The sequence below is a fragment of the Bison bison genome, unplaced genomic scaffold, assembly GCF_000754665.1.
Source record: "Bison bison bison isolate TAMUID 2011002044 unplaced genomic scaffold, Bison_UMD1.0 scf7180017864341, whole genome shotgun sequence".
NCBI classification, from domain to species: Eukaryota; Metazoa; Chordata; class Mammalia; order Artiodactyla; family Bovidae; genus Bison; species Bison bison.
Window position 1 is genome coordinate 6,124,171 of NW_011494913.1, and position 15,174 is coordinate 6,139,344.

At 49.9% G+C, this 15,174-nt stretch overlaps 1 protein-coding gene across 1 annotated transcript in view; it reads left to right on the top strand.

Moving 5' to 3' along the window:
* Positions 1-15,174, top strand: part of CHAT (choline O-acetyltransferase) — a 60,778-nt gene that overhangs the window by 31,658 nt on the left and 13,946 nt on the right. The window contains exon 9 of the mRNA XM_010854445.1: positions 12,625-12,794. Coding sequence (XP_010852747.1) covers positions 12,625-12,794 — 170 coding nt within the window. The remainder of the gene's footprint in view (positions 1-12,624; positions 12,795-15,174) is intronic.

A 15,174-nucleotide genomic window follows, 5' to 3' on the forward strand; every position in this document is an offset into this window, starting at 1 on the left:
GTCTTGGTAGTGATATGCCTCCAGATGTGGTGGTAGGAGTAGGTGCTGAGTTTGACTGTCAAAGGTGAGAGGTCAAAGGGCCGAGAGAGGAGGATGCCAGCCGGGCCACGCACAGGATGTTCAGGCTACTGAAATGATGATGGGAGTGGTGATGGTGAGGAAGAGCTTGAGCCAGGTCCTGGTGGTTGGACATTGTGAGGAGGCCAGAGGAGCACAGCAACAAGGAGGATAACGCGTGGGGGGAGGAGGAAAGCCCACCGGCTGCAGCTCCACAGAGAGAGCCAGAGGGTAGGGCGAGTCATTCAGAGCTGGGAGGGGATGCCCCCTGCCCATCTGCTGCTGGGCTGAGTGTGAGGGAAGATGACAGTCCTCGAGGAGGGGGTGCAAGGAAGTGGGCCCTCAGAGGGGGCACCCTTCAGTTGCGTCAAAGGCTGAACAGAACACTTTCAAAGAAGGTTAACAGGGCAAGGGGAGAGCCAGTCAAGCACTGTGGAGAGTCCAGGAAGGAGGAGAGGAGAGCAGGGGAGGATCGGGTCCACCCAGGGGACACTGGAGTATCAGGGGTGGGAGCGCTGGGGAGGGCGGCCGTTGTTGCAAATGACGCTCCCAGAGCGCTAACCTCTGCGAAGCCTCTCTCTCTCCTGGTTCCAGGAGCAGCTGCTGACTGTGGTGAGGCCTGGGGTCTTCCTGGCTCTCGGGAGAACCGCCGCTAACACTGGAAAATGGGTTGAGCTTTCCAGGGCATCTCAGCTGAAGTCCCAAGGTCTCTACCTCCCTTCCAGAGACACCAGCAGAGACCAGTGCCCATGGGCACTGGGCCCAGGCTGGCATTATGCAGTAGAAAGTTTCAGCCAAGCTGAGCTCCACTTGTCCTGGTGGCTGCCTAGACCAGGAAGCCTGAGCTCAGACAAAATTCCCCCTTGAATTTCCACGGGGTCAGCTGACACCCACAGGGGCGGTTGATTGCATCAACCCACTCTCCTTCCAGTGATGGCCCCTGATCCCCCAACCAGCTTGGCCCTCTCTGTAAGCTCCCAGGCTGCCCAGCCTGACCCTTTGCCAGGACATTGAGAGGGTGGAGCTCGCAGAGGTCCAGGAACGGCCAGTGGGATGCAGTCCACATTGAGGGACCTCCAGCGGGGAGCTGAGGGCTACAAGACCTGCGAAGACTGTCTCTGCCCCTGGGATTTGCTATCTTGCTGGGGAGACTAGAATAAATGGAATCGTCAGGACAAGAGCAGACAGGATAAAACCAAAGGGAAGGTCTCCCTTAGGAGTCCTGTGGGAATTTGGGGGCCTCACCCCTCTGCATCCTGTGCTAAGTGAGACTTGAGGCTAAACCAAGGTGGGTTGAGGTCAGTGTGGCTGGGGCTAGTTGACAATATGAGGGTCATCCAGAGAGCTCAAAAAAAAAAAAAAAAAAAATTCAGAAAACCAAACCAGATTCTTGGGTCCTGGTGATTTTCCAGTGGCATTGGAATGAGGCTAAGGAATTCACATTATTAAAGCACCCTCAGGTACAGTCCAGGTTGGAACCCACTTATTCAGACGTTAGCAGCCACCATGCATGGAGGTTCCCCTTATTGCTGGGCCCTGTCCTGGCTGCTTTCTGTCCCTTGCTGCTGCAAGTCTTCAGAACAGCCTGTGAGGTGAGACTTGCACCCCCACGAGCAGAGGAGGCTGTGTCTCCCACAGGTTAGGTGGAGGGTGGTGGAGCCGGGAGTGACCAGGGAACATCTGTCTCCCCAACCTGACATCTTCAGGGCCTGGCACTCGGGGGTGAGATTTGGGCCTCAGGAGGGCTGTGTGCATCCTCTCAGGACCTCCCTCCGCACCCAAAGTGAAGCTATGGCCTTCCTGAACCCGGGAGGAGCCAACACCGTTATCCTGGTCTAGAAATTTAATTAGACATCCAGCCCTGAGTCTGGAAGACTACAGCACTTGTCAATTTGCAGGAAAAGGATCGCCAGCTAGGAGATCCGCCCCTCTGCTGGCTCGCCTGCCCGGGTGCAGTGGAGCTCCTGTGAACAGACTTTGGAAGCAGATGCCTTCGTTTGCACAGTCCCGTAAATATTTATTCCCAGCAGCCAATTAGAGCTGAGCCACAGCTTTCAAGGAGGGAACTGACAGAAGGTTGCTGTGTCTGCAGAGGGCCTCTTCGGTCATGGTTTACAAGACCCACTCGGGATGGGGCGTCTTGCTCTTTAAATATTGTCATCCAGAGATAGGCAAGCCTGCTGATTTTAAAACCAATTACACATTAGCAATAACAGCCTCTCTGATTTAATTGCCCCAGAAATATCTCCTGGCTCTTGAAGCTGAATGCTGTTTTCTTTCTTTGGGCCAACCCCTCCCTCTCATAGTGGAAGCGTGAAGGCTTTCCTGGTTGAGAGCAACCAGACAGGGAGAGGCCTGTGGTCCGAGGCAAGAGGTCTGGGCTTGACTGGCCCCTCGCTGAGGTTCTGGAGTCTGGCTCCTTAGGCCCAGATGGGGAGGTGGCAGCCCATCTAAGGGATGCAAAGTTGGTGTTCCGTGCCTGCTGCACAGAGGGCGATCACTAAGGATACCTCTTATTAGATTCAGGGAAACACTCTGGGGATGTTCTCCCAAGCCCAAAACCACCCTGAAAAAATCCAGTGAGCTGAAAATGGACTTGTGTGGATGGGCACTGCTCTTGCAGTCAGTGACCTCAGACTGAATGGCTATCGTCCTGGTGTGGAGCCCTGACTCTTGCTGACTCTGGGGAGCTCTTTTGCCTCCCCCAGGCTCCCCAGACGCCACATGCCCTGCATGGACACACTCCAGACTCCTCTGCTCTTTCATTTCTCCCTCTGTGCCATCTTTCTGGCCCTCACTTTCCATTTCACGGGCAGCACTGTGCTATTTGGTTTCAAGGCAGCTGAGAGGTTGTGGGTTTTGGGTTTGTTTGTTTGTATTTCCTGCCTTTCTCCACGTACCACCCCTCCCCTAATTCTGAAATTCTGAAAGTATGATAGCTCTTTAAATCTGTCTTTGTGGGAAGGGTAGCTGGGACCCAGAGGGAAGAGCAGTTCTTGGCTACTGACTTCTTTTTTAAAAAAATTAAATTAAACTTCTTTGGAGATAATTATAGACGCACATGCACTTGTATGAAATAAACGCTTGTACCGTTCAGCCTCCCCACCCCCACCCCGCAGGGAGTGGTAGCATCTTGCAAATCTTCCAGTATCACAACCAGGACACTGAGGTTGATACAGTCAAGACAGAGAACATTTCCATCCCCACAAGGACCCCTGATGTCCCTTTACAGCTGCACCTACTTTCCCTCCAAGTCCAGCCCTCCTTAATCCCTAGCAACCACTAATCCATCCTTCATTTCTAGGATGTTGTTTCAAGAATGTCATATAAACGGAATCACGCAGCATGTGACTTTCTGAGATTGGCTTTTTTGCTCAGTATAATACTCTGGAGAGACCCACCCCGGTTGTTGCGGGTGTGAACAGTTCATTCTGTATTCCACAGTTTGGATGTCCCAACATGCGTGGTGTAACCACCCACCCACTGAAGGACGTCTGAGTTGTCTCTACTTTGTGGCCACTACAAATAAAGCTACTGTGAATACACGCGTAGGTTTCTGTGGGATCCTAAGTTTTCGTTTCAAAGAAAATGTTCAGGAATGAAATTGTAGGTCATATGATATTTGCATGCTTCGTTTTACAGGAAACCGTGAAAGTGTTTTTTAGCGCGACTTTACCATTTTACTTGGAGAAGGCAGTGGCACCCCACTCCAGTACTCCTGCCTGGAAAATCCCACGGATGGTGGAGCCTGGTGGGCTGCAGTCCATGGGGTCGCTGAGGGTCAGACACGATGAGTGACTTCACTTTCACTTTTCACTTTTATGCATTGGAGAAGGAAATGGCAACCCACTCCAGTGCTCTTGCCTGGAGAATCCCAGGGACGGGGGAGCCTGGTGGGCTGCCGTCTATGGGGTCGCACAGAGTCGGACACGACTGAAGCGACTCAGCAGCAGCAACAACCATTTTACTTACCCATCAGCAATGCATGAATGATCCAGTTTCTCTTCATTGTCATTATTTTTTATTTTTTATTGCCCTCTGGTAGGTGTGCAGTGATCTTATTGTTGTTGTAATTTACATTTCACTGATGACTAATGATGTTGAATATTCTTTCATGTGCTAATTTTCCCTCTATATCTCATCTTTTGGGAAATATCATTTCACGTCTTCTGCTCATTTTCTAATTGGATTGTTTGGGGCTTAGGTTTCAGGTTTTGGATTTTTTTTGCTGTCAGTTCTGAGAGCTGCTTATATATTCTTTACTAACCTTTTATTGGATATGTGGCTTTATATTTTCTCTCAATCTGAGCTTATCTTTTCATCTTCTTAACAGGGTGTTTCACTGAAGAAATGTTTTTAGTTTTGATGAAGTCCAATTTATCAGTTTTTTTCTTTTGTGGGTCATACATTTGGCAACAAGCCTAAGAATTACATGTCTAGTCCTAATATCCCAAAGATGAATTTCTCCTAAAAGTTTTATAACATTGTCCATTTAAGCTGACAATCTATTTTGTGCTAATTTTTTGTAAGGTATCAGATTTTTATCCAAGGTTTTCAGGGAGGGGTACCTATGGATGTACAGATGTTCCAGTAATATTTGCTGAAAAAGCCATCCTTCCTCCATTAAATTACTTTTGCACCTTTGTCAAAATCAATTGGGCATATTTGTTAGTCTATTTTGGGGTTTTCTATTCTCTGCCATTGATCTATATGTTCATCTGTCTGCCAGTACTGCACGTTCTTGGCTATGTGATAAGTCTTTAAATTGGATACACTGATTCCTCCAACTTTATTCTTTTTAAAAATTGTTTTAGCTATTCTAATTCCTTTGCCTTTTCACACAGATTTTAGAATAATCTTGTCTACAGCTGCAGAAAGTCTTGCTGGGCTTTTGATGGGAGCTGGCTGAGCCTGTGTGCCAACCTGGGGAGAACTGGCATCTTCACCACACTGAGTTCTCCCATGCACGAACATGATACATCTCTCCATTTACTTAGATCTTCGATTTTTCGCACTGGGTGTCTTGTAGTTTCTTTGTATAAGCCCTGCATGCTTTTGTCACATTTACGCTGGAGAATGTGGTTCATTCCGCACGATCTGAAGACGCTGCGTTCTCACTCTCGGTCATGTCTTTGTCACTGGGTGGTTCATTCCGCAGGATCTGAAGCCGCTGCGTTCTCACTCTCGGTCATGTCGTTGTCACTGGTATTGGGTTTTTGTATGTTTACTTTATATCCTGTGAACTTCTAACTCATCTATTAGTTCTAGGTGGGGTTTTCTGGGGGTAGATTCCTTATGATTTTCTACACAGATCATGTCATATGAAAACAGGCAGTTTTTTCTTGTTGATATTTTTCTTTTTATTCCCTTTTGCCTTTTGGTGTGGCCAGAACTTCCAGTACTAGTTGAATAGCAGTGGTAAGGATGGGTATCCTTTCTTGTTCCTTATCTTAGGGGCAAGGCATACAGTCTTTTCACCCTTAAGTATGTTAACTATATGCATTTTTGTTTTGGGTAGATTCTTTTCATGAAGTTGAGGAAGTTCCACTCTATTCCTAGTTTTCTGAGATTTTATCGTAATAAGATGTTGAATTTTGTAACTTGTACTTCATCAATTGATCTAATCATGTGATTTTTCAATAGCGTGTTAATACTGTGGATTACATCAGTTGATTTTCAAATACGGAATCAGGTTTGCATCCCTGGAACGAGCCCCACTTGGTCACAGTACATAGTTTTTACATGTTGCTTAATTCTATTTGCTGATACATTGTTAGCTCTCTTTGTTTCTATATTAATGAGGGTTATTTGTCTGTAGCTGGTTGTTTTTTTTTCGTGTGTGTGGTGTGTGTGTGTGTTTATGGGTGGTGGTGGTGGTGTACCGTTTTGTCTGGTTTTGGTGTCATAGTAACACTGGGTTCCTAAAATGAATTGGGAAGTGTTCGCTGTTCTTATATTGTCTGGAAGAAATTGTATAGACTGGGGTTAATTCTCCCCTAAATGTTTGGTAGAATTCTCTAGTGAAACCTTTAGGGCCTGGAGATTTGGATGAGGAGGGGAAACTTTAAACTTACAAATTTAATTTCCTTAATAATTACGGGGCTCTCCAAATTATTTGTTCACATTTTGTGCATGTGGTGGTTTATACTTTTTAAGTGATTAGTGCATTTCATCCAAGTTGTCAAATTCATGTCTGTAGAGTGGTTCATAGTATTTTCTTAGTATCCTTTTGATGTCTGCAAGATCCATAGTGATGTCTCTGTTTAATTCCTAGTATTGTGTCTTTTCTTTCATTTTTCTTTGTTAGTCTTGCCAGGGATTTGATTGAATTTTTAAAGGAACCAGTTTTCTTTCCATTATTTTATTTTTTTCCTATTTTCAATTTCACTGATTTCTACTCTTTGTTATTCCCTTCTTCCTACTTGCTTTGGGTTTATTTTGCCTTTTTTCACTAATATTTTAAGGTGAGAGCTTATATTACTCATTTAAGTCTTCCCCCTTTTCTAATGTCAGCATTTGTGTTACACATTTCCGTCTTAACAAAGCTTTAGTTGTGTCTCATAAATTTTGATATGGTATATTTTTGTTTTCATTCATTTCAATGTTTGCTTTTTAATTTCTTTAAATTTCTTCCTTGATCCATAGATTATCTGGAAGAGTGTTGTTTACTTTCCAAATGTTTGAAAATTTTTCTTTTATTTTTCTGTTATTTAAAAGAAAAGCTTGATTCCAGTGGTCAGGGAACACATTTTTGCATGATATCAATTATTTTCAATTTGTTGAGGGTTTTCATGGCCTAAGATATGGTCTACTGTGGCATATACGTCACAGGGGCGCTTGAAGAGAAGCATTCTGCTGCTGATGGTGAAGCGTTCTGTACACATCAGTTAGATTCTGTTGGTTGATGGTGTTGCTAAGTTCTTTGATATCCTTGCTGACATTCTGTGGTTGTTCTGTTAAGTATCAAGAGAGGTGTATCCGAGTCTCCAAATTATGGATTTGTCTATTTCTTCCTTCAGTTCTGTTAATTCTAGTTTCTTTTTTTTTTTTTTAATTCTAGTTTCAAAAAATAACAGAGCTATGTTTGGTTGATACACATTTAGATGTGTATACACAAGATGATGTCACCTTGACATCAAGACTGATCCATTTGTTTTATGTAATATCCCTCAATATCTCAATACCTCTTGTATCAATACCTGTCTCTGAAGTTTACTCAAATCTGATGTTAATTTGTCCACTCCTGCTTTACTTTCATTAATATTTGCTTGATACGTCTTTTTCCTTTTCCTTTCAGCCAGCTTCTATCATTATATTTGATGTGAGTTTCCTGTAGATAGAATGTAGCTTGGATATACATTTATTGGCATCCTCATAGCCTCTAGGGGCTGGGAGTGTAAAGATCACCATGAGCCATAGAGTAGAGAAGGACTGGAGAGAGGGGATGGCAGAGTTTCCTCCCAAAAGGGGCTATGATTCCTTTGTCTGTGGAGTAAAGATGCTCAGCTGCGCCTGACAAATGTTTAGAAGCTCTTAAGTATCTGAGAGGAGCCCAGCGCCTCCCTCCCCAGACTGTGTGAGGCAGGACAGTAGAAGTCTGATGTCTTCTTTTCCCAGGGACTAGACCAGAGAAGGCAAGTGTCCCAGAGAGGGCTGTGTGTGTGTGTGCGTGTGCACAGGCGGGTGTGCTGGGGATCGGCACCTGAGAGGTCTGCAGACCTCCAAAGCCAGAGCTGCTGTGTTCATTTTCTCTTCGCTCACCTTAGTCACAGACTGGAAACTTTCAACCTCGAGCAGAAGCTCTAGGGTCCTCCAAGGCTCATGGCCTCTGGAATTTCTGCATCTCCAAAGTTGTCGACTCCCCAGGCGTGGGTGGCAGAGCAAGCTCCTCCTATTACTCAATTCTGACTTCTACCTATTAAGCAGGGGCTCCTTGAGGAAGATTGATTTACCACATTAAGCGAGCCTGCCTGTGCTCGATGAGGATGTCACAAGACAAACGGCTCCTGCCGTGTGCCTCCGGCCCACCGCCCCATGTTTCCATTACGCTGGGGCCAGAGTCGTGGTGGATGAGTTTGGATGTAGTTCATTCTCTGCCTTACACGATAAACTTGTCAGCGCCTGGCCGATCAGCTGCTCGTGCGCAGGGAGTTCATTTGGAAGGCCACCTGGCGTCCTGGCTCTGCTGTCCTGCTCCCATTTCACTCTGTTTAATGAGCCAGGACCCGGTTCCTGTCGAGTGGTGCTGAGCTCCAGGGTCCTGCTCGACCTGCATGCAGCGGTGGTGGCTCAGCCCCTTCTCAGGGGTCCCTCTGTCTTGCCTGGAGGTGGCTGGGGCACGGATGCCCAGGGAGGTGTCCTTTTATGCCACCAGCTTCGAGCCACCCAGCTGAAAAGGAGGGTGCCCAACCCTCACTCTTCCACCAGCGGCTGCCTCAGGCCTGCTCCCCAGACTCTGAGCTGGACAGGCCTGCCTTGGGCTTCCCAGGGAGCAGAAGCCTGCCTAGTCCACACTGCCCTTGGGGCTGTTTCATAGGCAGAGACCAAGCCTGGGCTCTCAGAGCCCACTGAGACACAGGCCGACGTGTATAGCACTGGGGCTGCCATGGTCCCCAGGCCCAGGCCCTCCCCAAGCGGCCAGGCATCACGGACAAGCTCCACTCACCAGCCTCAGAGCCTTTTCCAGCACTGTGACTTCCTTCCTGATGTGTTCCTTCCTTCCTCTCCACTTCTCCATTTTGAATCAGACCCAGGCCTGGCCAAGGCCTCTCTGAAGTCACCAGCCACCCTGAGCCCAAGGACCCCCAGAATAACCCATAGTCCAGGGCCGGCACCATGGCTGTTGGCAAGGACTCCAGTAGCAGCCAGGGTGGGGGAGTTTTGCAGAGGGTAAGGAATCCCTTTCCTGTCTCCATCTCTCCTCCACCCCTTTCATCCTATGAAACTCTGCCCCAAAGGGCCTGGAAGTCTGAGCTATGCCCACAGATCTCAGTCTCACCTGTCCATGCACGCTCAAGTCCATTGCCAGACACAGATACTTCCTGTGCCCACCTAAGCCAGAGAACCAGGCCCTGCTCTCTGTGAGCTCAAAGCTTGAGAGAGGGCAGCCAGATCAGGATTTTCGGGCTGGATGGTCAGTGGCTGGGGTCTGGGGCAGCTACAGGGTCCCACACTGTAAGGTCACGCATTGTGCGGTAGGAGGCAGTGTGTGTAGAGGTAACTGGTCTGGCGCTGGCTCAGGTTCTATGTGAGGCCAGCCTGGTGGAGCAAGCAGAGGGTCCTTGTCTGCCCTGGGCAGGCACCCGAGCCAGCATGTTACCGGGGTGAGGCGTTCGGGGCGGGGCAGGAGCCCTCTGGGTTGCTCTCACCCACATGGGATGCAGGGCCCACACTGTGATAGGGTTTGGGATCTCAGGAGCATTTGATGAGTAGAGCTTTGACAGAGGAGAAGGGCTCCCACCCAGGGGGCAGCCTGCATGATCTGAGGGGATGGATGTGCGCAGGTATCCAGGAGCAGCAGGAGCTCCTGTGAGGTCCATGCCAGGATTCCAAGGAGGTGACCCAGTGGGGTAGCATAGGCGAGCCATGGAGTCCAGAGGGGGGTGTTGAGAAGTTTGGAGTCTATCTTGTGGGTAGTAGAAGTTGACTCAGGTTGAAGAGGGTGAAGCAGTGACTGTATCACACTCAAGGGAGGAGGAACGGGAGTTTCCCACCTCCCCTCTCCCACACTGACCACCACAATGGAGTCTCATTGAACATTCAAACCCCAGGGCTGGGACCAAAGCCTGGAAGTTGATCAGAGGAGGCAGGAAAGTCCAAGAGGCCAAGTGGAAGGTGATGAGTCACTCTGGACACATAGGGATCAAGAAGAATCTTGAACACAGAGGGCTCCCCTAATCCATATTCCAGATGAGTGTGAGGGGAGGAAGACCCAAGGAGGGGCTGGCTTGCTGGCCAGCCTCATTCCAGAGTGGAAGGCCAGCGTGAGAGACTTCTCCTTCCCCCAGGATGTGCAAGAGGAGGGAGGAAGGCGATGATAAGGACCACAGTCTCCTTTCACTGGAGGACATCTGTGGACACCTCTCGTGAACCTGGAGAACTCACCCCGGCAGAGCAGGGACTGCTCGAGTGCCCTTAGCATCTGTGTGCCCAGGAGGTGCTGCGGAGCCCCAGGGGAGGGTCTCAAGTGTTGCCTCACTTGAGGCTGCCTGTGCCAGGAGGGGGGAGCAGCCCAGAGAGCCTGGGATGAGGCCAAGAGGAGGGAGGAGCAGACAGGAGTTCCTCGATGGCCCCTCCAGGCCCTTAGCTGGACAGAGGAAAGGCCGGACAGGCTCCAGACGCGGTCTTCACTGGCATGTTGGCTGTGGATTCAGCTGCCCCCTGACTGGGGAAGGTGCTGCTATGCCTGGCTCAACCCGCGGGCAGGACCCGGCTGGTGAACGAAGGCTACGGGGAGATCTGAGCCTCAGGGTGTGGAAGTCACACCTGCTCCCACACGTTCCCTGGACTTCAGGAAGGCATTTTCCAGATGACTGTGACACACGATGGGTATATTTCTTAGCTTAAGGCTCTGGAGAGAAAGAAAGCTCCAGACCTGGGGGCTGGGATGGGATGGGGGTAGGCTCTGAAAAGAGGAATTCAGACTTAGTCCCTAGGGTTCCAAAGGGAGGGGGAAGAGCCTGAGTGGAGAGGAGCAAGTGGCTGCCAAAGCGGAGGGCTGCATACCCGGGCTCAGAATTGGGGAGCACAGGAGGGCCAGGACCAGGACCAGGGCTGCCCAGAGGTCTGCCTTCATGCTAGGACAGGAGGGAGCTGGGAGCTGACTTAACCAACTGCCTTCTCGGAAGGATCTTCAGCCCCCAGCATGTTTCTATCTGACACAGAGAATAGCATTCTGGACAGGGACCTTAAATATCTGCCGAGACAACAGAGTTAAATAAATGGGAAGACTGTGGCAAACCAAGGCACAGCTTCTCAACTCCAGCTCATTCCTGCAGCGTGAGGACGTGGATCCAGCATAACTACACGGTATAAGATTAGTATTAGAATTGGTCACATGTGACCAAAAATCCAAAATATTAGTATCTTAAAGAAAACAGAGGTTTCTCTCTCTCCGTCTCTCTCATATATACCCAAACCGAGCCCTCCAGCGCTGAGAGATGGTTAGAGCTCTTCCATCTCACTCCAAGGGTGTGGGCTGCACCCTCCTGGCCGAAAATGGAGGCTGGGGCTCTGGCCACTACACCTGTGATCCAGGCAGCAGGATAGAGGAAGTTGGAAAAAAGAGCAAAGAGAATGTGCTCACTGTATTTAAGGAGGTTTCTTGAAAGCTGTCAGATAGTGTTTCTAGATTTTTGTTGCCAGAACTGAGACATGATTTCCCCCAGCTGTGAGAGAAGCTGGGAAATGTAGCTTTAGTTCTGCTCATCTATGTGCCAAGCTACAGACCAGGTGTTCTATGACTGAAGTGGGTGTGGGTATTGGAATATGCCATGTAACGCTCCTTTGCCTCCATAACACGCACCCCATCTTCTCATGCATGGAAACACTGGGACTGGGGGAGGGGTGTAACCCTGTACCCCATCTAGCCCAGAGGTCAGGATGCCTGGGCAATGGCAGCCCTCACCATCGGGTCCTGATGCCCCACCGCCTGTGTGCGATGGTGCAGAAATAACAGTCACCACAATGAGGACTCCTGATTGGGAGAAAAGATATCTGGCCCCACAGTCATGGCAGCTGTGGCCATAGTCAGGTCCCACTGGGCAGGCTTTCAAACCTTCTTACACTCAGGAGAGGAAGCTGCCTGGGGCAGCCCATCTGGCTGGCCCAGCTCTACTTTGGAGGGAACTCCATGCCCACTGTCCCCTGTGGAGAAGTCAGACTCTCTTAGTGACATGTCTTTTGTACAACTCCGTGACCTTTATTTGTCCTGATGAACTCTGCATGCCTGAAACTGCCCCAGTGGGCTCATCTGGCTACAGATTCAGGGGCACACTGGCCCTTCCACCTGCCCTTTGCATAGAAACAACAGCTGGGGTGAGGGGTCACCTGCGACAGCAACACCCTCACTTCCAATTTTCATGTGAAATTGACTAATTAGAACTTTTTGGCAACTAATGTTTGAAAATCACAATTCAGGACAAATGAACTTGCCTGTGTGCCAGACGTGGCTGGCAGGTGTGAGTAAGGGGGCCACTGGATGGGGGAATTGGGGCTCCTCTGACACAAGCTGGCCTGGGAGACTAATGCATCTGGGGAAGACCCCATGCCACCCCCTTCATCTTGGCGGGCAGGACTAGTGACTGCACATCTTGGGGCGGAACTGGCTACAGTCGGAGGGCAGGACTCTTACAGGGACCCTGGGGGTGTGCCACCCCCGGGGGGTAAAGCTCAGGACAGCAACCTGGACTTACCAGCCCACCCCCTGGAGTACAAGGGAGGGGGCTCAGGATTGGCTCAAGGTCTGGGTGTCCACGTGTATCTGTCTATGGTTTGGGTTCCGTAGAAGGGACCCCAGGCCCAGGGCTGGGCAGGTGCTGAGTCAAGCCGTGCTGGCCCACCCTGCAGACTCCACCAACCGGGACTCTCTGGATATGATTGAGCGGTGCATCTGCCTGGTGTGCCTGGATGCCCCCGGAGGCGTGGAGCTCAGTGACACCAACCGGGCGCTCCAGCTCCTCCACGGTGGAGGCTGCAGCAAGAACGGGGCCAACCGCTGGTACGACAAGTCCCTGCAGGTAAGCCTCCCCGTGGCGTGGCCAGTGGCCTGCGCCACCTCGTGCTCACTTCCAGCAGGCTCGCTCAGTGGCCTCTGCTGCCCACCCAGGGTGCGCATATGGGGCCAGAGAAACCGAGGAGATGTGCTCTTCGTGTTGGCCCCTGGACTGGCCAGAACTCTTCTTGGGAGCAAGTGGCGAAACCTAGCGCTAACTCCCTGACTTTCCTGCAGCCTGTGCTCAGCCTAGGGGGCCTCTGGGGCAGACCTGGGGCTCATTCCCCATTTTCCATCACACACTGTCAGGTGGGGGCGTGCCAGGGACTCCCATCAAACCAGCCCTCAAAGCATGCATCAAGAATCACGTCTGATGCCAGAAGACAACAGTGTTTCTGAATTTCCGTCACCCTGGCCCCGACATTTCAACACACCTCCCTTCATCCCTGAGGAGTAAGGCAGCCCAGCATCTCCACAGAAGAGTCATAAAATGAAACAAAGCCATTCACAGATTTCTCATTCACATGACGTCAGCCCAGAAATAAGACATTCACTTTGGCCTAGAGAAAAATACTCACAAGGATGGGGATGAAGTTCGGGCCATTCGTTCCCATCCCCCGTCCTTTTTCTCCAGCACGCTGACCCTGAATCGAACCTTGTGTATTTGTAAAGCTCCAACGCTCTCACAACGACTGCATTAAGTGCTACCCAACCATGTTTGTGTTTTGGTTTGGTATCGCTCAGGTTTCGGTTTAGCTCCCACTGGTAAGCTTTTCTAGGCTGCCTCGTTTTTCTCTCTCCATCCCCTGCGTTCTGCAGGTTATCCTTTTTGTTGGTTTGCATATTGATTCTGCTATTTCTGATGAGTTCTCTCCCTGCTGTGCTGGCTATTTAGCCTCCACCAGTGGTGTTAATTGCTTGCAATCTTTCATGGAGCAGCTGCGGGAATGAAATGATATAATGGATGTACAGGGCCTGAAACATCGTAAGCTTTGGTAGTGGTTTTTAAAAGGCACTGTTTTCCACCCTTACTTTTAGTGACAGGAACAGGGAAGCACTGATGTGTGAGTGGGCACGCCCTCCCCTCCTGCCTTATGTGTGCGCACTTCTGGGCTCTTTTTTGCAGGCAGGACAGATTATCAGGGGAGCTGGAGAAGCCCAACAAGTTCCGTGAACCTGAATGGAAAGGTTTGAGAGCAAGTCTCAGGACAGAAAGCAGAGGGCATGGGGGAGAGAGAGAGAAGAGCCTGCATGGATGGGCCTGGAGAAAACCTCTGTGGGAAGTGTGCTTGTTTGAAGAAAAGGAGTAACAATTCTGGGAGCTGGCATACAGTGAGACTGGGGGAGACTGGGGGTCAGCTCAGAGGTGTGCCTTGCCACAGTTCCCCGAAGGTCTCACACAGATTTCAGGAGCTTGTGTATTTGTTTGCTTGTTGGTTTTTTGCTTATGGATGATGGCTTAGTACCTCTGGAGTGTAATGCTGTGCTGAGGTGGACTTCAAGGCAGCCTGACTGTATTCAGGTTATGCTTTTAGAATCAAGATCTCATTCTTTTCGTGATTTCCTGCTAGGACCTTTGCACACACTGAGCATCTCCCTTTCCGAAGTCAGCTAAATCCAGCCTTTGTATAGTTAGAAAAACCATGAGTAATCTTTATAGCTCCCATGGGCCTTACATAGACCGTCTCTCTAATCCTTGTATTGATCCTGTGAACTGAGCCTTATTGGATCCATTTTAAACGAGAGCAAACTGAAGCCAGAGGTTGATACGACTTGTCAGAGTGCTCCCGGCTGGAAGGTGGTAAGCGCAGAACTGGAATCAGGGGTCCTGACTTGAAGCCCAGGGAGCAGTGAACGGGCCATCCCTGACACACCTTTCTTTCACTCCTATCAAGAGATATTTTATTTCTCCTGGGAATCTGCATGCCACCCAAATTGGGTCATCATCCTTCATTACTCATTTAGAGACGTCATTAAGCACCTACTATGGGGTGGACACTACGTCCTGGGGATAATATCAGGGGTGGCCAACCACACAGTGTCCATCAGAACATAATCACACAAAGCAGACCCGGATGGTGGTCCTGATGTGTGCTGTGAAAGGGAAACGGGGCTAACAGGAGCCGAAGGGGCTTGCCCAGGACCTAAGGAGAGCGTGCACAGCCTCAGCGTGAGCACTTAGCAATCGCTGGGCTACCTGAGCCAGGCAGCTGTGGCTCTATCTTCACTGCCCAGGGCACTACCCTCTTCTGGGAGGAGGTCACACAGTTTCGAGCTGTCTTGAGGCTCCTCTACTCTCAGGCCATGGCGACTGTGTTCTTCTCAGGAGATGATGTGCTTTGGTGTTCCTGGAGAAAAGGTCTCCCTGAGAGGTGGGGAGGTGGGAAGGATACAGGGGTCCTGAC